The following is a 24,904-nucleotide window of genomic DNA, read 5'->3' on the forward strand; positions in this document are numbered from 1 at the left end:
AGTGGGCACCTGCTGGAGGAGGTGGGGCTCAGAACTGCAGAACACTTGTTGGGCTGACCGCCAAACTGGCGCAAGCTCCCGAAGCGTTGCTTCATGCCCATCTCTAATTCAAACCCACGTATGGAATTTAACCCAGCTCACCTTTTTGAGTTAAGGGCCTAGGTGCCTTTTTTAGGTTCACCAGTGGGGCATCAGATCTCTGTGATGGGAGCAGCCCCTCTGAAGGAAGAAGATACAGTGGTGCCTCGCTTGACGATGATAATGCATTCTGTTAAAATCGCTCTTAAGCGAAATCGTTGTCAAGCGAAATTTAAAAACCCATTGAAATGCATTGGAATCCGTTCAATGCGTTCCAATGGGCGAAATACTTGATCGTGCAGCGAAGATCCTCCACAGGGCGGCCATTTTCTGGTGCCTGTATAGCGAGGAATTCATCCTTAACACAGTGGGGAGCCATTTTGCACAGCGGGCAGCCATTTTGAAACCCGATGACCAGTTGTTTTTAGATCGTCGTAATGCGAAGAATCAGTTCCCGAAGCAGGGAACCGATCATCATGAAGCAAATTTCCCCCATAGGAACATTTTTTGTGATTGTAATAGCAATCGCAAAAACCCCATCGTAAAGCGAATTTGTCATTTTACAAGGTAATCGTTAAGCGAGGCATCACTGTACTCAGATTGCTTTCCCCCCCCCCTTTCTCCCCATCAAAACAGCAAAACTTCCTTCTAAGGGCCTTTTCAGGCAATTGGGAGGAGGGAGAGAAAGAGAGAAACCCCCAAATAGACAAAACAGGTTTGTTTTATTTTCAAGTTTCAAGTTTCACCCTTCATTTTTTTTAACATTTTACACATTTCCTTCACACTGAAAGGCTACAGACTATTGCAAAATCTATTAAAAAAAAAAAAAGAAACAGTCACCAGGCTGGGGAACCACTTCAAGCAGACATTTTACACAGGTGTGCAAAAAAAAAAAAAAAATTGGTCCTTTTTCTTCATTCTCTGTCCTTGTCTCTTGAATACTACAATTCCCCGGGGGTGGGTGGGTGCTGAGATGCATCACGTAGGTCCCGACACAAACAAAAGGGATCCCCCCCCCATCTATGAAAATGCATCTCTTCTGTGCCAAATCAGAGCAGCTTGAACTTCTCTAACTCTATCTCATTCAAGGGATGTGCATCATTGTGCAAAGAACAGGATTGTCAGAGACAGTCCATAGCTCATTCCTCACCACCAAAATTCCTTATTAACATACACACAGGCTTACCATCAGAGAAGAATCTCCTCCTCAATGGTGAAAAGATCTTACCCTGATTGTCTTCCAGATGGTTTTGCACTACAAAACCTCATGACACTTGGGATTTGGCCATACTTAAGGGGAGCTGAAGTCCGAACTACCTGGAAAACCCTCCGATTATGATGTATGGCAACTCTGCATGCATATACAGTGGGGTCTTGACTTGAGAACTTAATCCGTATTGGAAGGCGGTTCTCAAGTCAAAAAGTCTGTAAGTCAAGTCTCCATTGACCTACAGTGCATTGAAAACTGATTAATCCCGTAACAGGCCGTTTTTGTTCCATTTTGGTTTTTTTCTGGTCTGTAAGTCAAATCTCAGTCTGCAAGTCAAAACTAAATTTTGCAGCCAGAGAAGTCTGTAACTCAAAAAGTCTGTAAGTCAAGCCGTCTGTAAGTCAAGGGTCCACTGTACTGTAGGATTGCAAACGGATGCAATATAGAGCATGTCCTCTGGCTCCTTCTAGTGGCTAGTTCTGGTAAATACACAGTGGAAATACTGTACATATAAACACATATTTCTGTGGGTTTTTAATTTAATATTTCCAGGCAGTGGATAAGTGAATCCACAGATACTGATCCAGCAGATTGGGGGGGGGGGGGTTTCCTACTCTACATGCATGCAGCCAGCCATGCTTCACCATCAAGTCCGTAGCTGGTATGCATCCACTGAAATCTAAATGTGCCACGTGTCCACTTGAGCAGTCAAATATTTGCTCAGTTGCAATGATGTGTGGAAGTGAAACTGTAGCTTCATCATCATCATCATCTGGAAGAGTCCTCATGTCGCCTCTAAGGCTCTCAGACTAGCTCACTACACAGGCATCAAACCTTTGTCCTGGCTCAACGTCCATGGGGAGTCCTTCTCAAGTAGACTTCTTGGGCAAGGACTCTCAGACTACCTGCAGTTGGCACTAAATAAGCGTTGGGTTGTAGGCTTCATTCTCACTCAGGTAGCCAAACTGTACCTCCTTGACAGGTGGAGGTTCTCATGGCTACACACCTATGTCAGGAGTAGACCTCGTAGGGTCACCAAGGCTGGAAGAAACCTTACAGAGGATCTAACCAGACTCCCTTTGAGGCAGAGGATCCACAGCAAAGTTTGGAAAATCTCTTGATGAAGGACAGAAACGTCCCTGTCAAAGCAGACTTTTACAACGGTTGAACAGTTTGTACCACCAGGAAAATTGTCCCAAACAATGATGTATCTGTCTCTTTTCTTGTCCTTTGAATCCATCGCTTCAAATTCCATCTTATGGAGTAACAAAAAATGAATTTGCTCCATGTTACCAGCCTCCAAATATTTGGAGATGGCCAAAGGATACCCCTCCGCCCTCTTAGTCATCTTCTCTTGAGGCTCAGCTTATTTTGTGGCCCTTCTGCCTATGGTTCTGAAAGACCTTTGATGTTTAAGCTTGGTTCTTAAAACGGGTCTCCCAGGAGGCTGAAATACGCTTTTAATAACACTTTAAAACTGGTTTTAAGTCATTTAAATCTGTCTATTGCACAATGTTTTAAGACCCACAGTGGGCCAAAAAGAAAAAAAGAGAGAAAATACGTTTTTTTTAAAAAAAATGTGAAATATACGATAATTCAACCTTTCCTCATTTGACTGGGTCTCCACACCCCTCCACATCTTGGCTTCCCTACTCTGAATGCATTCCACTTTTAATATCCTTTTTGCACTGTGGTGCCAGAACTTAATCTCAGAGTAACACAGCTGAGGGTCAACCTAGAAGAAATTCCATCATCAGAACAGGAAAGATGATCGCTCTTTTCATGTCACATTTGTCCCTGAGACTCAAGTTATCTGAAGCATCGTTAGACGTCTCAGAATCCTGCACATGTTTACACAGAAGTACGTTCCACTGTATACAGGGGGCTTACTCCCTCTTTAGCATTGTTTATGATATTGGTTCCCAACCTTGGGTCCCCAGATATTCTTGAACCAAAATCCCCAAGAACCTTCCTAGCTGACCACTTCATGCAGGTTGATACAGATTAACTTTGTAAAAGTCCCTCCTTTACATTCACACTTGTCAGACAGATGGGGGTAAACACAGGAAAATTCATTCAAAGTGCAGATCTGGCAACGTGCAGTAACCCAAGGATAAGAAAAAGTCATGGGTGACCTCTGAAGGCCAATTTCCTGCCTCTCCACTCAACCCCTTTTTAAGAAAATAGGTCTTTTCCCCTCTCCTTTTGATCTTGGAGATACCCAGGAGTAACAGTTTTTGAACTGAGGGGATCACAGTTCCCCTGCTACCACAAAACATCCTGAATAATAATAATATTAATAAAACCCCAAACTAGAAGTGGATGTCCTGTGACTTCTTGTTTTGATAGTCCCCCCTAAATTTGGGGCATTTCTGATTCTGAAATGATCTCTACTAGAAAGGGCAAATGTCTGTCTTTCCAAGTCGCTCAGCTTTTCTTTAACGTACAACATCTCTCCGTTTTGAATTTTCAGGCAATTCCTCGAGATGACCAAGGTCTGAAGCTTGCCGTTCGCCAGGCATGTGCTACCCACATGAGACTTCTTGTGGCGGGTTCAACAGGACCATGGATGTTGGCATGAGTTCTGTGGTGTCTCTATGAAGGTGAGCAGGCAGCCTGGTACTTTCTCGGGACAAGACACGCCCTGTGCAGGCGGGCGTCCGGAAGCATGCAAATTGGAGGATGTTTTGGGAGGAAGAGAGCCACCCTCTCTGGTCTCAAAAGAAAAATAGTTCTGCCACGGAAAATCTCTCCGACAAGTGGCTCAACCCTCTGAAAATGAGAAGGTTTATAGTCAGGTACACGAAGAATTAATACTGAAAACAAACAGAAATATAAAAACATGGGTGTGCTTAAAAAACAAAAACAAAGCCCGAATTGGTAGCCAAGAAAAACACATCCTTCAAGTGGTCCCAGAGTTTTTTGTCTTAAAAGTCCAGATCGTCCTGATCGATAGCCCCAACCTTGGTTTTTGAGGCTTGGCTGCCGCCGTCTCCAGTTTCGCCTGGTTTGGGTTCCGTTCCGTTCCCAGCACTTGCCGGACGGGAAGCTCGGCCTTCCTCCCCTTCTTCCTCCTCCTCTTCCTCCTCCTCCTCCTCGCTGTCAGGGTACATCTTTTCTGGCTTACTCCCTGAGTCCGTTTTAGACTCCCCATTACTGCCCTCCGCCGCATTCTCCTCGTCCCGACCGTCTTCGCCATCACTGGCTTCCTCAGAGCCTTTCTGGGACTGCTGTGAAAAATTCCCCATGGACGAGATTGCAGAGCCTTTTCGGGGATTCCATAGGATCTCGTCGGCTTCACCTTCTTCTGTTGCTGTTGGAGGGTCTTCGTCATCTCCAGGGGTGGCCTGCGCAGGTTCAACGCTCTCTTCTTCCCTGCCGTCTTCTGCACCAGCTTCCGCTTCCTCTCCTTCATTGTTTTCACCTTCCCCTTCCTCTTCTGCTGTTTCTGAACAAGGCTCGCCGTCAGCTTCAGGACCGGCATCGTTCCCAGCCTCTTCTCCATCGCTGGCCTGAGCATCTCCTTCACATCCATTCTCTTCTCTTGCAGCTTCTGTTTCTGAACCCTCAACCCCATCAGCATTTTCTGCACATTCAGAGGCATCCCTTTGGCTCTCTCCTTCCGCTTCAGCTTCAGCTTCCTCAGCTTCTGGGCCTGCTGCTGTACTTTCAGTTTCATCTTGGGCTCCTTCCTCACCGTCTTCTTTCTGTGTTTCTTCTTGTCCTTCATCCACACCTTCTTCTTTTTCATTCCCTTCTTCTTCACTTTTGGCTTCCTCTTCTTGATTATCTTGCTCATGAGCACCATCTTCTTGTTCCTCACCTTCTTCCACTCCCTCCTCCATTTCTTTTTCTATTTCCTCCTTTTCTTCCTCCTCCTCTACAGGCTGTTCCTCCTCTCCTCCCTCTTCTTCTTTTGTTTCTTCCTCCTCCTCCTCTCCTCCTTCTACATTCTCTTCTTCTTCCTTGACTTCTTTGTTTTCTTCTTCTTCCTGTTCTGCAGACTCCTCCTCCTTTTCTTGCTCTTCCACATCTACTTTCTCTTCCACATCCTCTTCCTTTTCTTGTTCTACTTCCTCCTTTGCTGCCTCTTTCTCCTCCTCCTCCTTTTCTACACCACCTTCCTCCTCCTCTTCTCCTTCTTTTGTTACCTCCTCTTCCTCTCCTTCCTCCTTTTCTTCCTCCTTCTCCTTTTCTTCCTCCTCTCCCATTTCCTGTTTTGGTTCCTCCTCCTCCTTTTCTTCCTCTACATCACATTCTTCCACCTCCTCTTTTCCTTCTTGCATTTCCTCTCCTTCCTCCTTTGCATCCTCCTCCTCCTTTTCTTCCTCCTCTCCCATTTCCTCCTTTGCTTCTTCTTCCTCCTTTGCTTCCTCTACATCACTTTCTTCCACCACCTCCTCCTCTTTTCCTTCCTGCATTTCCTCTCCTTCCTCCTTTGCATCCTCCTCCTCCTTTTCTTCCTCCTCTCCCATTTCCTCTTTTGCTTCTTCTGCTCCTTCTTCGTTTGCTGCCGATTCTCTCTCTGCTTCCTCATTCTCCTCAAATTCAGCCCCGTCTTCCCTGAGAGTGCCAGCTTCCTCCTCCTTCACCTCCTGTTCTTCCATAACTTCCTTTTCTTCCGTCACTTCCTGTTCTTTGGTCTCCCCTGCCTCTCCTTCCTCAACCAGTCCTGTTTCCTGATTCGCCTCAGGTTCAGCAGCTTCCCCTTTTGCTTGTCGAGGATCTTCCTCCTGAGCCTTTTCAGCAATCTCACGTTCTAATGACTTTTGGGGGACATTGGTCTTATTCAACCTCAGGATCTGCTGGAGGTCAAAAGCCTTCACCACGGGGGCATTGGTGGCCACCATGACTGGGGTGCGTGTGGCCCTGGCCACCAGCTTCTTCCTGATACAGGCATCGCAAGGACAATACTCCTCTTCACTTGGTTGGTCGCTGTCATCATCCCTAATTGTACTAAAAAGGGAACCTTCATCGACGTCGCCAGATACATCCCTCGCCTCTAGCTGTTTACTCTGGTTTGCATTCCGGTCGTTATAGAGTGACATTTTATGAATGCTTTGCAGGCGCCGTCTTCGGTTTTCCACCTGCAACGTGGATTCCCGTTGCATGTGGTCGGGTGGCCTGGGAACTCTCTGCCCTGCCCTGCTTCTGATTTTCATCAGCTCTTTCTCTATACTCCTCTTTATCCTCTTGCTCACCTCGTCTTTCACCTCGGAAATCATATTGTCCACCTCCTCGGTGTCGGGCAGGTTCCATTTCACTTTGAGCTCGTTCATGGCACTGACGTAGTGAGTCATGAACTCCTTCTCGATCTTCTTCAAAAGCCTGAGCACCCACATGGGGTCGGGGTCGAGGGACCGCTGTTGGATGAGGGGGGCAACTTTCCCTAATGGCTGATGAGCGACGACATCCTCGGGTTGCGTATCCGCGTGGGGCTCGTCCACAAGCTCCTTTGCTCCATTTTCTGGAGGCTCTTCTTCATTTTTACCCTCAGCGGTGGTTGCTTTGGCTTCGGCTTCATGGTCGATTGGATCTTCGGTGGCTTCTTCAGCATTTTCGGGAGTCGGTTCGTCTTCTCCTCCCTTGACAACGGTGTCTTCTTCGATTTCCCCTTGGACAGTCTCTGCATCAGCGACCATTTCATCACCCTCAGTGTTTTCATCTGGCTTGCTGTCCTCTTCTACTTCTTCTCCTCCAGCCATTTCTTTTTCTTCCTCCTGTTGTATTTCACATGGACTGCCTTGACTCTCCTCTTCTCCTCCATCAGATTCTACTTTTTCTCCTGCTTCAGAGGCTGAGCAAGGGGTCAGTGGCCGAGAAGAATCCTCCACTTCCTTGTTCTCAGCTTCTTCCTCTGCCGTTCCTGCTTCTCCGCCATCTTCTTCATCTTCTTCCCCTTCAGTGGGTTTGGCTTCATCCATTTTCTCTGCTGATAAGGCACAGTCCTGGGCACCCGCCGTGCTCCCCTCTCCTGAACCTCCATCGCCGCTACTCACATCGACCCCCGAAGACGACATCGGTGTGAAGTCGCCGTCTTTCGAATTACGGCCTTTGTAGCTTGACGGTACTTTCGCCTGGTCCTCCTCTTGTAAACCGGAGCTGGCAGCCCCTTTTTCGGAGGCGGACTCGAACCAGAGGGCTTGGAAGATATTCAAGAGCTCCGTATACAGGGGTCTGTTCAGGCCTTTGTTTGACTTCCCGGTCGAGTCGAGCTCTTCATCCAGGAGCTGAAGGCTGGCAAGGCAGGTGATCAAAATATTGGCGGAGTGGCTGAGTTTTCTCCCCATGGTTGGGGACACCTCGGGCAAACTATGGGAACGGTCCAGTTTGGCTTCCTGCTTGGAAGCCAGTAGAGCCTTCATGATTTGTACGGAAGTCTGAATGGTGTCGGGCAAGTCCTTTTTATGGTTATTCTGACTGGAGAGGGCAGAAAGTTTGCATCCAGCTTGGCTGGATTCAGCCTCTTTCTCGGCAGCCACTTCAGAAGACTTCTCCTCCTCGGGCTCCTCTTCTTGAGCCTCCTCTTCAACAGCCTCCACTTCCTTTACCTCTCCATCTGCTTCACCGCCAGCCGCTTCCACGGCTGCTGGATCTTTGCCTTCTTTCTCTTCTTCTTCTTCTTCTTTCTTCTCTTCTGACCCACCTTGCAACGCCTCCTGGTGGCTGGAGCAACTCGGTAGTTCGGCATCGAGTTCTGCACCCTCCCCGTCGTCCTGCATTTCACATTTCATCAGCAGAGCATCCGAAGGAATTTTCCGCAGCCACTCCTGGACAACATCCTCCGGAGAGGTGTTGGGAAGAGAAGATGGGATGACCCCTTCGTCACCCTCTGCAGCAGCTTCTGTTTCTGGCTCTTCTTGGGCCTTCTCTGGGCAAGCTGCCTCCTCCTTATTCGAGCGACCAGACGGATCACCAAGCCCATTCATCACATCGGTCTCAGGGGACTGCGAGCCAGCTGTTTCTTTCTGCCCCGTGTCTGCCGCTGGCTCCGATTCGGTACAGGCGCTGGCACTGTGATTCTTCTTCAGCTGCACGGACCGACTTTTTCTGCTGCTCGGCCTCCCCTTAGGAGGCGCAGGGCAGCGCAGACTGTACACAGAGGCCGAAGCCGACGCTGAAGCTTGGCTAGAGCAGTCTCCATCTGGACAGAGGTTGCCGGCCTTCCTTCGGCTCCGCTTGGAAGACGGCGCCACGCTCGACTGCGAGCAAGCGTCGTCGCTTCTCCGTGAAGCCTCCGTCTCTGCCCGTTGGCTCCTGACTGCGGAATGTGAAGAGATCCTTGAACTAACGCTCTGAAGATCATCCGGCCAGGTTTCTGCACCCTGGCCGCATTTGGAGCAGGTGGATTCAGAGAAATTTCTCAGTCTTGAAGAGTCTGACTCGGAACTAACTTTGCCCACTGGGCATCCATTTTCCCCACCACTATCCGAGAAGCTGGAACAAGGAGAGATTGTATGGCTGCTCCCATCGGGCTGGACTCCCTTCTGGCTGCTCCTGGTGGAACGGCTATAACATTTGGAAGTGCTGCTCGCGCTTTCCTCGTTGGTGGCTGGAGGTGCTGCCGTTTCACTGAAAGAGGACGCATTGGAATGAGGAGTGCTGGATTTGTGAGAGGCGTGGCGTCCCGAGTCCCTTTTCTCCGCTTCGTGCGAACTTCTGGAATAGCAAGAGGTCCTGCTGTTTGATCTGGCATCTTCTGCATGCAGAGAGCTCTTGGTTTGCTTCTTCTTGGTGGTGGACCTTCGATGTGACCCAGAAGACAGATTTGAACCCGCGTCCAGGTGATTCTGGCTGTGTTTGCTTCTCCGCGAAGTTCTGGAGGAAGAGGAGGCAGCGCTGCAGGCCGGTACTTCGTTGCTGTTGCTCCGTCTGCTGTCTCCGTCACAGGATTTGGAGCAGAAGGACCTTCCTGTAGAACATCTTTCACTCTCACTGACGTCATCCTTGGCGGATGCTGCCTTCTCCGAGACAGAATAGGATTCGTTGATATCCGATTCTTCCCTTTCAGCATCTCCCTCTGTGGCGTCATTCTTAGGGCACGAATCCGTTGAGAAAGAAGAGATCACCTGGTCGTTCTCAGAAACCTCATCTAGGTGGTCCTTCAATCCGTCCGGAGTGCTACACTTACTAGATCGGCTGTAGATGCTGTGCGGAGAAGAAGAGCCATCTAGAATGTCTTCTAGGTCTTTCCTTTCCTTGATGCTAGAGGATGAAATGGTCCGTTCCACACTGCATGCTTCCTCACAGATCTGCATCTGGCTTTCTACAGAACATTGAGATGCTTTAGATTTGCTACTGCCTGGCCTACTTCCTTGGCTTTCCTGGGCTTCTCCCTCCACTGCAATGCCATCATCGTCCTTCTGCGAATTGGCCGAGCTACCTATAGCATCTCTTTCCCCCGGCGATCCACTTTGCCTTGGGTCAGCCTGGAGAGAATCACAAGGACAGCTGCATTTTTTCAGCGAATGGTACTCCACGGTGTTTTCTACGGTCTCTGTATAATGGGCCGATTCCCGTACGACGTGCTTCGTGTACTCCTCTCCGCTGGAAGAGGTGCGGATGCTGTCGACGGAGGCTACCTTTTTCCGGACTATCCTTCGACGCGAGGACGTGCTGGAGCAGGAGGAGTGGGTGTGCCAGGCGTTCCTTGCCCCGGGCTCCTCCTTTTGAGAAGCGAGCATGGGGTTTTTCCAGATGTCGTACGTTTTGCACAGTTTGCCGCAGTTGTGGCAACGAGGCTCCTCGCTTTCCGATTCGTCGAGGTTGGAAACGTAAGAGTCGGCATCACAGGGATACAAAGAATCATCCATCTCAGAACTAGCCTCTGGGTTCTCTGTCGGTTCCACTCCATGGTCTTCGCTCGTGGCCGGCTCTTCGCAGAGAACCTTGTTCATCAAGCTAGACTTCTTGATCTGGGTGGACCACTGGAGAGTTTCATCATTGATCAGGCGGAAGCGGACCTTCATCTCAACCGATAAACTGCCGTCTTTGTTCACGTGGACCTTCTTCTCGATGTCGTCGTGGACCAGATCCCCTCCTTTAGGGCGGACGTAACTGTGCACGGAGGGAGCGCCGTTCTCCGAGGACGTCAGCCCGTTGGGGTAGGATTTTTCTGACGATAAGGATAACCTGGCGGATCGATTGCTCAGGGACGATCTCGGGTGAATCACGCTCTTTTTGGCTTTCAGTCCAAAGTCCACTGTGGTCCGCAAGTGAGGAAAAGGGAAAAGAAGAAGGAAACAGAAGAAGACAAAGAGTCAGAGTTTGCCTGCAGACATGGAAAGCGGTAAGTTCTATCTCAGTGCTTGGGCACATGCTTTCAGCCAGAGCAAGGCAAAGCACAGATTTCCAGATGTGGTTGAGGTGCCAACCAGTAGCAGCCATAATCAGGCCTAAAGAAACATCCTAACTGTTAGAGAAGTACAGCAACGGAACCCATGACCTCAAGGAGAGCCGGTGAGTGCTCCAATGATGGAGGCGTTCAAGAGAAAATAGGACAACCATCTTCCTGATCTGCTTTGATTTGGATTCCTCCACTGAACAGGAGGTTGGACTGGATGGCCTTAGAGGCCCCTTCCAACTCCGTGATTCTATGATTCTATTCATATTGGGGGCTGAAGTCCAAACTTCAAAGACATCTAGAGTCTTGCACTTTGCCCAGCCCTGATATAAATCAAAGATGGGAAAGGTGTCGGGATCCAGGCACTAATATCTCATTCTCGAGGCTTACCAGGCAGTCGCATCAACCCCCCAAAATTTTAAAAATGGGAAAGGCAGCAAAATTAGAATAGATGGCAAATCCATTCCTGCTTCTATAAAAATGTGTACAGTGGTGTCTCGCTAGATGCTTACCCCGCATGATGCTTTTTTGCTGTATGATGTAGCAATCGCAAAATGATGCATCTATGGGCTTTTTTCGGTATACAATGATCAATCCCCTGCTTCGGGAACCGATTTTTCACTACACAACAACATAGAAACAGCTGATCGGCGGCTCTCAAAATGGCCGCCCACTGTTTCCCGAACCTCATTTTGCAAGACAGGCACTGGAAAATGGCCGCCCTATGGAGGATCTTTGCTGGACGAGCAAGTATTTCCCCTATTGGAATGCACTGATCAGTTTTCAATGCAGTCCAATGGGTTGTTTTATTTCGCTTGATGATGATTTTGCTCTACAGCGGATTATCATCATCAAGCGAGGCACCACTGTATTTTAAAACCTTTCAAAAAGTGTTTGGGAGGCCTGCTCATGGTTTAAAACTGCTCCCCATGGATGCTTCCAGAGGTAGGAATTTTCACTTATTTACTCTGCTACCCCTTCCATCAAAGCTATGCTGCCTGGGGAATTCTGGGAGTTGTAGTGCCTGGGCATTAAGATCATCAGGGAAAGCCTTTCTCTCAGTCCCACCATTCTCAATGGTGGGAATATGGGAGAGAGCCTTCTCTGTGTCTGCTCCCAAACTTTGGAACTCCTTCCCACTGGAGGCCAGCCTGGCCCCGTCTTTGCTGTCCTTCCGCCAGCAGGCCAAAACCTTTCTCTTCAGGCAATTTTTCGTTAGTGACTGACTATCCAGGAAACAATAAATGGGATGCTTTATATTTTGCTGCTTCTAAATCTGTTATCAGTATTGATTTTTAACCTGACATTTTTTAATATAATGTTATTAATTCTTCTTTAATGTTTGAATAATTCACCATTTTTAGTTTTTAATATTGTGCTTTTAATGAGGTAAAGCCACCCTGGATCCTTTTTAAGGAGAAAGGTGGGATAAAATATATATTAAATACATAAACAATTCTCCATTCTGGGAGTTCGACCTGCTTCACAGAGACCTTACAAACGCCTCAGTTTGATGCACTTGGGGAAAAACCCTCAACTGGAAGGCTTTGAGACTTAACTAGGCCTAACTCTGCCTAGCTTCCTGCTCAGAGGGAAAGCTCCCAGCTAGCACTGGGGCAGGAACAGGAAGCTTGGGCAGAGCTAGGCCCAGTTAAGCTTTTTCAATGTAGAATTTTCTCCAAGGTACATCAAATTGAGGATTTAGGCCCTTCTCCCCAAGTGAGCAAATTTAGAAGTCATTAAGGGGTCTGCAAAGTGTAGAACTCCCAGAATGGAGAATGATGGTGTTTGTAGTCCAAAAATATTCCCATCCATATTTATTTTGCAGCCTAATAGGTAATGGAGGTTTGCTTCACTACCATGAAGAATAAACAGAAACACTTGCAGATCTGCAAGAAGCCAAGGAGTCCAAGGCAGGCCACGCAACGCAACGTTCCCCTTTGCCACACATAGCACACAGGACCAACCCAAAGGTAGAGGCCTGCCATCATCATTCTTACTTTCATTGTTCTCGCTGACGTTGTTGCTGCTGGAGTGTGACGTCAGCCCAGGCAGTTTGTCCAAAGAGGAGTGCTTCCTGGAGTTTTCCCTCATGATGGGCTTGAAGGACTCTTGACCCACACAGATGAGCACATTCGGACAGAGCAGCACAGTCTGCAGGGTGTCGATCTGGAACAGAGAGAAGCACGGTAGCGGTCAGAACGACACAGGAAGAGGGCAGGAAGAATGATTTCCTGTTTCTGAGGGTACCTCACAGGGTCAAAACAAGAGATTAGGGGACCGACCCTTCGTGGTGTCACAAAGGGGAGAGGAGGCCAATGAACTCCAAGACACATTGCTTCTTGGGAAGCAGCAGCCCTATGGCCGTGGATTGCTGCTGCTTCAATGGGCTGATGCGACAAGAAGGCTTGTGAGTCCTCATGCTGTTGCTCCACTCCCTGCCTTCCAACAAGTGGCACAATGAGTCCATCATTGGTGCACCAAGAATTGAGAAGTGAAGGGAAGAACGCTGGGGAGATAGCTGGGGAGTGTGTCCCGTGATCTGAAGCAACACATACACAAACACATATGCATGCATGCACATACACACAATTTCTTGCTAAGTCAGTGAACAGCCTGGAGATAGATGGAAACAGATGGAGGTGAGCATCAAGGTTTTGGAGCCATCTCTGTCACACTAATATTTTCTGGCTAAGATTTGTCTCCTTCCCTGAAGGGCCAGAGAAGCATAATACAGTACAGTGGTGCCTTGCAAGACGAGCGCTCCGTTTAACGACAAATCCGCCTTACAACGAGGTTTCAAAACAAAGTTTTGAATGGGGGAATTTCGCTGTGTGATGATTGGTTCCCTGTTTCAGGAACCGATTTTCGCTTCCCGACTTTCAAAACAGCTGATCGTCAGGTTTTCAAAATGGCCACCGGGTGCTCAAAATGGCTCCCCGCTGTGTTTAGGAGCCATTTTTCGCTGCACAGGCACCTGAAAATGGCCGCCCCTATGGAGGATCTTCGCTGGACAGTGAGTTCTTAGCCGATTGGAATGCATTAACCAGGTTTTAATGTGTTCCAATGGCTTTTATATTTTCGCTTTATGACGTTTTCGCGCAATTTTGCTGGAACGAATTAATGTCGTAATGCGAGGCACCACAGTACTTCCTTTCCTTTTCTAGCCAGAGGCACATTAGCCTCATGAGACCTAGCAACCCTCATCCTCAGTTAGTTACAATGAAGGAGTGAGGTCTGAGTCCATGTGTAGGCTAGTCTTCCACCTTCCTTTCCAGTGGCCATGCTTCTGTTTGGAGAGCTGCCAGAGGACAATTCTCCATTTGAAAGTGTCCTGTATTTTAAGGGCTATCTGGTCTGTGTCAGGTTTAAGATAAAAAGAGAGTCCAGAGGTCTCAAAGTGGCCTGTGAGGAGCTGTGAACCCATTCTGGGTTTTAATCCAAACTTTAAAAGTGGTACCCAATGTAGCCGCCCCGAGTAGACATGGTCTAGAGGGGCGGGGTAAAAATCAAATAAATAAATAAATAAATAAATAAATAAATAAATAAATAAATAAATAAATAAATAAATATTGTGGGGAAAGGAGTCCACCGCCTTGTAAAGAGAGAGTATATGTAAGGATCAGACTAAGAGCTGGAGTGGATTTACCTCCCTAGCGACACGGGTTTAGGCGTACGCATCCAATACTCTCCAGACTTTTAATCCCAGACTTATCCCTTCTGAGATCTCCACCTGCCAAACAGACATCTGGATTGTGCTCACCTTGAAGAAAGCTGAGCTGGACGGCCTCATGGGTTACATATGGGCCTAGTTTCCTGTTGGAAAAGAAAGCTGAGCCTGCTGGTATTGAGAGCTTTCAGCAACCACTAGGGGGAGCTTTCTTTTCCAACTACAGTGGTACCTTGCTTCATGAGGATAATCCCTGCCGTTGAAATCACTGTTAAGTGAAATCCTCGTCAAGCGAAATTAAAAAGCCCATTAGAATGCATTAGAAACCGGCTAATGCATTCTAAGGGGCGAAATACCTCATTGTAAAGCGAAGATCCTCCATAGGGCGGCCATTTTCCGGTGCCTGTCTTGCGAAAAATGCCTCCTAAAAACAGTGGGGGGCCATTTTGAGAGCCGGTGGCCATTTTAAAAACCACAGATCAGCTGTTGAAAAAACATCGTTTAGCGAAAAATCGGTTCCCGAAGCAGGGAACCAATCATCGCTAAACGAAAAAACCCCATTCAAACATTGTTTTGCGATTGCTTTTACAATCACAAAAACATCATTGTGAAGCGGATTCATCGTTAAACGGGGTAATCGTCAAGCGGGGCACGAATGTAGGGCCAAGGTCTGCCTTTCCCTATCCCAGTCCCCGTTCCAGCTCAGTCATCCTCCAGAGGAGCACCACTTAGAGGTCTAGCAGGTGGATCTCCTGGAATGAAGAATGCTGAGATCGTCAGCCCAAACAAAAGCACATCTACATACCCACCTCTGCTGCCAACAACAGCGAGAAGCATCTCAGCCGCAAAAAAAATGAAGCAAACTGGCATGGCACTCCCGATTCAAGGAGGGTCTTAAGGGGGGAGGCAGCCCACAAGCCCCTGCAAACCCTCCCATCAATTTTGTCGAATAAAATAAAGAATTATTTACTTATCTATTAAATTTCTACTCCGCCCATCTCGACCGAAATCTACTCTGGGCGGCTGGCAATAATAGATAAAATAAAAAGAATATAATAAACTAAAAAAGAACAACCGTCATAATACAGTATATATATTTTGCATAACGATGCTCTCCAACTAGCACGATTCACACTCAAATCTCTTTGCATAGGTTCCCCTGGACCTTTAAAAGTGAAACATGGAGTTTATGGAGCAAGATGTTCCCATTCGCCACCTTCTGGTTTCATCCTAAGGAGGCGGTACGGCCTGAGCAGTCCCAAATTAAAGTATGCTCCTCATTTCAACGAGTGCATCTAAAAATCAGATTATGCACATCATCTGTTTCTTCTTTTTTGGGGGGTGGGGGTGAATATGTCCAAATTTCTCATTGTAAAGCGGAGATCCTTGCAGGGTCATTATGGGGCTAAGTGGTCCTGAGTTGACTAGATAGGCGGGATATAAATAAAATAAATAAATAATAATAAAAGAGAAAAAGACAGACACATCACCTATCCTGGCTATTTAAAGGAAGAGTGTATTTTTTAAAATATATATATATATGTCTTAAGTACCGTAAATCTCAAGTACTGCTTTCAGAAATATCTGGCAAGAGGAGAGAGAAGCTCTTGCTGAAATTGTAATTCATTTTTTACAGGGATTGTTAATTTTTTTCCTTTTCATCTGCCATGGGTCTGACCCACTCCTGGTGCACATCGGTTAGTGCTTATCATCCTACTTTAATGACAGGGAAGTTTTCACCTACTCTTTAACCCAGTCAGTATAAGAAAGCCAGGGCTCATAGGGTCCAAACTCCAGGGCTTTCTAATTAGCAAGGAATATGAAATCCGTCTGTGCCCCCTAATTTCCCTGCCGCTTGTACGCTTTGCAGCAATATTCATAAGTAGCTGGGAAAGAAATGGATTTTTTGAGGTTTATTATTGCAAGCAGTCCCTGTTGTAGTGCAAAGCCAAGAGGATGATTTGGTTTCAAATGCACAATCTACAGCCGTTAACCTTAAAAAGACCCGCTCTCTGTTTGTTCCTACAGATCAATCTACCCGCCTGCATTTTTTTGGATTCTACTAGCTATCACGACTGTTACACATGTCCAGATTTTCCGCTATACATCGATTTTAACTGTAGGTACAAACACTGCATTGGGCTCCTGTCACTTCACTGTTCCGCAAATAACATTTACGCGACAACGACCTACATTTACGCAAATATAAAGACAACTACCTTTCTTTCTTTATACCCCATTTTCTGTCAAAAGGAACTGGCAACATGCAACTGTCCAGAACCTCTTGGACTGGAATTCACAACAGGCCTGGCCAGGATCATCAGGGGAAGGGGGTGTGAGGGGAGATCTACTTGTTGTTGTTGTTGTTTAGTCGTTAAGTCATATCCGACTCTTCGTGACCCCATGGACAAGAGCACGCCTGGCCCTCCGGTCTTCCACTGCCTCCCGCAGTTGGGTAAATTCATGTTGGTAGCTTTGATGACCCTGTCCAGCCATCTCATCCTCGGTCATCCCCTTCTCCTCTTGCCTTCACACTTTCCCAACATCAGGGTCTTTTCCAGGGAGTCTTCTCTTCTCATGAGATGGCCAAAGGACTGGAGCCTCAGCTTCAGGATCTGTCCTTCCAGTGAGCACTCAGGGTTGATTTCCTTCAAAACGGATAGGTTTGTTCTCCTTGCAGTCCAGAGGATTCTCAAGAGCCTCCTCCAGCACCACAATTCAAAAGCATCAATTCTTCGGCGGTCAGCCTTCTTTATGGTCCAGCTCTCACTTCCATACATCGGTACTGGAAAAACCGTAACTTTGACTATGCAGACTTTTGTCGGCAAGGTGATGTCTCTGCTTTTTAAGATGCTGTCTAGATTTGTCATCGCTTTCCTCCCAAGAAGCAGGCATCTTTTAATTTCGTGGCTGCTGTCCCCATCTGCAGTGATCACGGAGCCTAAGAAAGCAAAATCTGTCACTGCCTCCATATCTTCCCCTTCTATTTCCCAGGAGGTGATGGGACCAGTGGCCATGATCTTAGATTTTTTGATGTTGAGCTTCAGACCATTTTCGACGCTCTCTTCTTTCACCCTCATTAAGAGGTTCTTTAATTCCTCACTTTCTGCCATCAGAGTGGTATCATCTGCGGTTGTTGATATTTCTTCCAGCAATCTTAATTCCGGTTTGGGATTCCTCCAGTCCAGCCTTTCGCATGATGTATTCTGCACATAAGTGAAATAAGCCGGGGGACAGTATACAGTTCTTCTTAAATAGTGCTTCTGGTCCCCCAATTCTGTTCCTGACTCCAAGCCCCTTTCTTCCGCAGGCACTTTATAATCTTGAATCACCTTGTAAATTGCCCCTTCCTTTATAATCTCTTAGTTTGCCTCCCGGAAACGGAGGGCAGAACGACAAGATCCATTACCACTGCAAGATAGCTCAGTGGATTAGGAGAAGTTGGGAGTTCGATTCTCCGCTGTGCCTTTGTGGGTCCAATGTTGTTCAGTGCTAAGAGGAGGAGGAGGATTAAAAGCAAGAATCCCACCATGCACCCCATTTTTTCCCAGGCGTTTGTAAGGCATCTGAAAGCAGGCTGGGTTTTCCCTTCGGCGTCAATAGTCTCTCAACTTCTCCTGTCGTTGGGGTAGGTAGGAATACTCACGAACCTCCCAAACAGGGTCTGGGAGAAACCAGTCCTTCACAGAGTAGACTGAAGAGAGGAATTTGGGAATTGTGGGACCGAGGAGAAGGGGGAAGCTGGGCCAAACTGGGATTAGCACTAGCTAATCTGAGATTTTTGGCACCGGTGACTTCTCTGCCCCAAATTGGTTAAGCTTGGGTCAGGTGAGATTCACGGACACGGGGACGTGACAGGGGAATGGAAAGGAATGGCTGGGTCCGAGATGAAATATTTAGTTATTCAAAATATTTTTACCCTGCCTTTTTCCTCAAAAAGGACCCAAGGGGTCTAACATCATTAAAAGACAGGGTTTTAAAGCGAGAAACAGTAAATATACAAATATTTCAAAAGAATTAAACAAATATTGTATTAACAATGGTCAATAAAATTGATACTAAAAATGCATTTAGTTGCAACTAAGGCACAACTTGTTGAGATTTTGATATAAAAATGTATTAAATATTAATGTTGTATGGTTAAATGTAAAATGGCTGATTTTACCGGAGTCACTGTACGGATTGTATTGGTATCAAGGATTTAGACTTATTGTTGTACAGCTGTGGTACATGAGAAAACTTGGTGTAACAGAAAATGAAGTCATGTATTCGAACCTAGCGGTTCGAAAGCATGCAAATGCGAGTAGATAAATAGGGACCACCTCAGTGGGACGGTAAACAGCGTTCCGTGTCTAAATCACACTGGCCATGTGACCACGGAAAGATTGTCTTCGGACAAACGCTGGCTCTATGGCTTGAAGAGCGGGATGAGCGCCGCCCCCTAGAGTCGGACACGACTGGACAAAAATTGTCAAGGGGAACCTTTACTTATTTTCTGATGGGTCACAGAACTGTACGTAAGTCATGTGTAAAATGAACGTCTCTCTCTCTGCTGTAAGTCAGATCCCTTTTTCCTATGCTGTGTGTTGTTGCTTCATGTCATGTAAATCTGCCAAAGGAATGTCTATTCTCTATGTATACGTTTAAACAGACTAAGTTGTTGGTTTTACTCTCTATGTGTCATCGTGTCATAAGTATCTCTGGTAACCAATATCTCCTTACTCTGCTGATGTTATGAGAATACACATTACAATCAAAATTCTCGACACAACTATCCATTTAAAAAATCCCCACTCAACCTGCCAGTCCAGTGGGAGGGAGTTCCAGAGTCTGGGAGCAGCCACAGAGAAGGCCCTCTCCTGGGTCCCCATCAAATGCATCTATGGGAGGGAGTTGGGACATAGAGAAAGGCCTCCCCTGATGATCTAAACAGCCAGGCAGGCTCATAAAGGAAAACACGGACCTTGAGACCGCTTGGGCCCAAGCTGTTTAGGACCTGAAAGATCAAAGCCAGCATTTCGAATTGTGCCCCAAACCGGATCGGCAGCCGGTGGAACTGCTGTAACAGGGGAGTTATATGTTCCTTGTACCCAGATCCAGGTAACGATCAGGCCCCCATGTTTTGGAGCAGCTGAAGATTACGAACATGTTCCAAAGGCAACCCCAGGTAGAGTCTGTTACAGTAATCCAGCCTGAATGTCATTAAGTCACATGCGGCTGCCGGTTTTGTGTCTCCTTCTGCCCGGAGAGGAGCAGCTGGAGGGCTGTAATGTGCTCAGGGTGGGCCCACACACATGTCATTACTTACAATTGTGAACAGATCAGCAGCAAACTAACAAACCACAGATTCACAAAAGACTTAAAGAGAGGGAAAGGGCACTCAACAGAGAGGCGGGGCTCACTTTGAATTCAGAGGTGGTGGGAAGGAACGATTGGTTAGTGCTGGATAGATTGGCATTCACGCCAGTCCACAAAAGTCCCTCCCAGCCATTCATATCAGAGGCAGCCTGCAAGGTTGCAAATAAAACTCCAGCAAATAATAGATCACTTTGTCGGCAGCTTTGTTTTATTTTATGCCCATGTAGATTTTGTCCTTTTCCAATGGCTACCAGGCTTCATGTCAACATGTTCACAAAAACTATCCACCACAGCTCCAAGATTTTTCCCCGCAGCCATTGTCTGCCAGCTCTGACCATAGCTGCATGTAAAAATACAATGCTGGGATTTTTAATTTTTGTGCGGGGTGCCTCATCATACATTTGGTTGTGTTGGGTTACACTCCCCATTTGCCTGCTTTGGCAAGATCCTCTTGGAGTGCTTATCCTTCAGTGTCATCAACAACTCCCCCCCCCCCCAAGGTGGACAACCGAGGAGGCAAAGAGTCTAAAAATTGAGCCTTCTGAGGAATGGGTGAGAGAGGTGGGCTCACTTAGCCTGAAGAAGAGAAGATTGAGAGGAGATGATCGCGATCTTCACATATCGAATATATAACCTCTCTGGAGGTTATTAAACAGAGGTGGTGTGCCCGTCTGTCAGTGATGCTTCAGACATGGATTCCTATCTGGGCAAAGTGCTGGACTGAAGGGTGCCCCAGGCTTTCTCTCAACTGTACAGTTCGATGAGTGGATGAACACTGTGCCACTTAGGAAAAAGCCCTGGCCTCATTACAGAAGCCCGAGGGACCCCACGCTGCTCACACACACACACACACACACTTGTAAGAACCAACCATCATTGCTCAGCCTCTGGGCTATCTTGGCTAAGGCTGAAGGGGGTTGTAGTCCCACATCCACTGGAAGGGATGTTGGACTTTTTTGTTGTTTAAGTCGTGTCCGACTCTTCATTAACGCACGGACCAGAGCACGCCAGGCCCTCCTGTCTTCCACTGCCTCCCGGAGTTAGGTCCAATTCATGTTGGTTGTTTCAATGACCCTGTCCAACCATCTCGTCCTCTGTTGTCCCCTTCTCCTCCTGCCCTCACCCTTTCCAAACATCAATGTTTTTTCCAGGGAGAAGTTGGACTACAACGTGCTTTAAAGAGACTGGTCATATTACAGGTAAGGAGTCACATGGGTCTCATAGTCTCAACTGTCCCCCACTAGCACTTGGCTACTGATCCAGACACCCTCAGGGGAGGCAGCTCCCCATCCTGCTTCATATCACATCACTGGACCTCTCTTTCACAAATGTCGAAAGTGCCACAACTATCTTCAGCAGGAAATCCGGCTGCTGCCTCTGGTCTCAGATGGGACAACTGTGGGATTTCCCACCCATCCAGGCTCTGCTTGGCTCCTTCTCAGAGGATAATCACAGAACCACAGAACAGGAGAATCATAAAACTGTAGAGCTTGGAGGGACCTCGGGGGGTCATCCAATCTAACCCCCTGCCAAAACAAGAAGCCCACAACTAAAGCATCCCTGACATGTGGCCATTTAACCTCTGTTTAAGAACCTGAAAGGAGAGAGGGAGAGCCCTCTGAGGCAGCCCATTTTACTGTGGAACATCTCTTACTGTCAGGATGTTCTTCCTAATGTTTAGTCAAAATCTCCTTTCTCATGCTTTGAATGCATTATTACTGGTCCTACCCTCTGGGGTGATAGGAAACAAGCATGATGCACCTTCCATGTAACACTCCTTGAGACCTCTTAAGATGGCCAACAGTATCACGTTTCTCTTCTCCAGGCTAAACATAATCAGCACACGGAGCGTGTCCACACTTGCATATAGATAGGGTCTATGGATCATTGAAGGCTTGTATCAGGGAGGGGAAAAAGCCTATATTCACTTATGCTTATATTTAGATGAAGCCATTTTTCCCTTTTAAGAACTATCCCGCACCTTTCCTGGCCGAGGAATAGGGCATGCTTTTTTCTTTTTGGCATGCAGCATTTAACTGGGAGAAAGCACCCCCCCATTTGCTTTTTGTTGAAGGAAGGAAGGAAGGAAGGAAGGAAGGGAGAGAGGGAGGAAAGGAGGGAGGGAGGAAGGAAGAGGGGAGCGGGAGGGAGGGAAGGAAGGAGGAAGGGAGGGAGGGAGGGAGGGAGGAAAGGAGGGAGGGAGGAAAGAAGGAGGGAGGGAGGAGGGAGGGAAGGAAGGAGGAAGGGAGGGAGGGAGGGAGGGAGGAGGAAGGGAGGGAGGAAGGAAAGGGGAGGGAGGGAGGAGGGAGGGAGAGAGGGAGGAAAGGAGGGAGGGAGGAAAGAAGGAGGGAGGAGGGAGGGAAGGAAGGAAGGAGGGAGGGAGGGAGGGAGGGAGGGAGGAGGAAGGGAGGGAGGGAGGAAAGGGGAGAGAGGGAGGAGGGAGAGAGGGAGGAAGGAAGGAAGGAAGGAAGGAAGGAAGGAAGGAAGGAAGGAAGGAAGGAAGGAAGGAAGGAAGGAAAGGGGAGGGAGGGAGGGAGGAGGGAGGGAGAGAAGGAGGAAAGGAGGGAGGGAGAGAGGAAAGAAGGAGGGAGGGAGGAGGGAGGGAAGGGGAGAGAGGGAGGAGGGAGAGAGGGAGGAAGGAAGGAAGGAAGGAAGGAAGGAAAGGGGAGGGAGGGAGGGAGGGAGAGAAGGAGGAAAGGAGGGAGGGAGAGAGGAAAGAAGGAGGGAGGGAGGAGGGAGGGAAGGAAGGAAGGAGGAAGGGAGGGAGGGAGGAGGGAGGGAGGGAGAGAAGGGAGGAAAGGAGGGAGGGAGGGAGGAAAGAAGGAGGGAGGAGGGAGGGAAGGAAGGAAGGAGGAAGGGAGGGAGGGAGGAGGGAGGGAGGGAGAGAAGGGAGGAAAGGAGGGAGGGAGGGAGGAAAGAAGGAGGGAGGAGGGAGGGAAGGAAGGAAGGAGGAAGGGAGGGAGGGAGGGAGGAAGGAGGAAGGGAGGGAGGGAGGGAGGAAGGAGGAAGGGAGGGAGGAAGGAAAGGGGAGGGAGGGAGGAGGGAGGGAGAGAGGGAGGAAGGAGGGAGAGAGGGAGGAAGGAAAGGGGAGGGAGGGAGGAAGGGAGGGAGGAAGTAAAGCAAGCCAGCCAACCAGCCATCCAGATAATTGAGTTCAATTCAGGCTACCTCTATGTGAAGTTCTACCAAGGGGGAGGACTCACCTTCTTTCCATCCAGCGTGTAGAGTTTCTTCACTGAGTACTGCATGATCTCAGAAATCTCATCTAAGAGCGTTCTGAAACTCCGTGCATTTTTTCGGCTGAGGACAAATGGCCGCTGGGCGGTGATGTCTCCGTTCCTCACCAGCGTGATTTTCTTTGGGAGCTTTGTGCCCTGTGGAGTGCCCGTGGCTGCGTGGTCTTCTGGCTTGGCGTCAGGGGCCGCCTTCCTCGCCGCACTCGCCGGTTGGCTGTTCTTTGGAGGCCCGGTCTTCCGGCTGGCGGCCCCAAGGTTCATGGGGGTGGCATACTTCTTGTCCGAGCAGAGGTAGCACCCGCCGTCCTCCAGCTGGTCCAGAGTGCTGATGCAGTGGATGCCCCGTGGCGTCGTGATGGTCCGCACCCCGAAAGGCAGTGGGACCCTGTGGGAGAGGTCATCCATGAGGGCGTTGAAGCTCTTGAAGGTGCGCTGGTTGATGGCCATCTTGACCCCTCCGAACTGAGGGTCTCCACTCTTGTAGAAGGTTATCTTCTTGGCCGGGGCCACCTGGGTGACACCATTGCCCCGAGCCACGGGGGGAAGGGTCTGCTCATAGTTGTAGGGGCCCGAGGTGGAGAGATCGTCAGCAGATGGTTGGGTCATTCTGCCAAGCGCTTAGAGGTAACTGCAAAGCCATAGCAAACGTAGTCGGTGAATCATGCAATAACAGGAGACAAACAGAGAACAGCTTTAGGATGAAAAACATGAAAAACCATTTCAGAGGCTTCCTCAGCTAAGCATAGGGTTCTTTCTCCTACACTATCGCCAATGGATTTCTAGAAGCAATCAATATAGGTTTTCTATTTTTACTTGATGGAAGGACAGATCCTGAAGCTGAGGCTCCAGTACTTTGGCCATCTCATGAGAAGAGAAGACTCCCTGGAAAAGACCCTGATGTTGGGAAAGAGTGAAGGCAAGAGGAGAAGGGGATGAAGGAGGACGAGATGGTTGGACAGGGTCATCAAAGCGACCAACATGAATTTGACACAACTCCGGGAGGCAGTGGAAGAGAGGAGGGCCTGGCGTGCTCTGGTCCATGGGGTCACGAAGAGTCGGACACGACTTAACAACTAAACAACAAAATTTTTTGCCTGAATGTGTTTCTACATATGGTATTCTTCTCCAATACCCTAATCTAGCACGAGCTTGCTGTATTTTGCTACCACAAATACCAAATATTCTTGCAATGTTTTCTCCCTCTCCTTTGAAACTTTATCTCCACTTTCCCCCTATTCTCGTCATGTTCCCCTTTCTTAAAATTCCCTGTGCGCACAGATAGGTATCCTGCCATTAAGAACTTGAGAATTGTACATTTTAAAGGGGAGCTCCCGAAGTTAGATTTTTCAGGATCTGATTTGTTTAAAAAACGAAGGAGTTGGCTTCATTATGTCGGGTGACGTCTGTACTCCACTTAACCTGAAATTCAAGGAAAACACAGCTTGTACACCTCGTTTTAAAACGTAGGCTTAGGGGGAAAAACATGTGGTTGAATGACAAGAGAACTGCTGGGTAACTCAGCGGTTTAGGTCTCTGGCTGGAAAGCCAGATGTTGGGGGTTCGATTCTCCACTGTGCCTCCCTACCAGGAGGCGGACGGGATGATCCATAGGTTTCCTTCCAGCTCTGCAGTTCTAAGATTCTCATCATCATCATCATCCTATAATAATTATTATTATGATCTATCAAGTCGATCCTAACATCTGGCAATCCTTCCAATGGTTTTCTAGGGAAGAGTCACTCAGGGGAGCTTGGCCAGTCCCACTTTCTGGTGGCATCTTGTCAAGGCTGTCCAGAGGGCAGGGCAGGTAGCCTCTCTAGGGGATTTCAGCTCTTTGTGTCTCCTGGAAGGCATGGTTGGGGTTCCCAAATCCTAGTCCTGGCTCTGCAAATAGGCAGTCCAACCCACTGAGCTGTACCAGGTCTTCCATCAAGCAGAATGGTTTTGCTTTTAATGGTTGGTTCACATGGTATTCTACTGAGGGCCAGGAAGAAGCCATGACATTTGTT

General features: G+C 48.1%; 1 protein-coding gene across 2 annotated transcripts in view; it reads right to left on the reverse strand.

Annotated features, from left to right (window-relative positions):
- Nucleotides 1-892: 892 nt before the first annotated feature.
- Nucleotides 893-24,904, reverse strand: part of RP1L1 (RP1 like 1) — a 62,731-nt gene continuing 38,719 nt past the window's right edge. For both annotated transcript variants that reach the window (XM_072986642.2, XM_072986647.2), the window contains exons 2-4: nucleotides 22,863-23,523; nucleotides 12,632-12,800; nucleotides 893-10,490 (exon numbers count right to left, since the gene is read on the reverse strand). In XM_072986642.2, the coding sequence (XP_072842743.2) occupies nucleotides 4,216-10,490; nucleotides 12,632-12,800; nucleotides 22,863-23,501 (7,083 nt within the window). In that variant the 5' untranslated portion in view covers nucleotides 23,502-23,523 and the 3' untranslated portion in view covers nucleotides 893-4,215. The remainder of the gene's footprint in view (nucleotides 10,491-12,631; nucleotides 12,801-22,862; nucleotides 23,524-24,904) is intronic.

The sequence above is a fragment of the Pogona vitticeps genome, chromosome 1 (genome assembly GCF_051106095.1).
Source record: "Pogona vitticeps strain Pit_001003342236 chromosome 1, PviZW2.1, whole genome shotgun sequence".
Classification (NCBI taxonomy): Eukaryota; Metazoa; Chordata; class Lepidosauria; order Squamata; family Agamidae; genus Pogona; species Pogona vitticeps.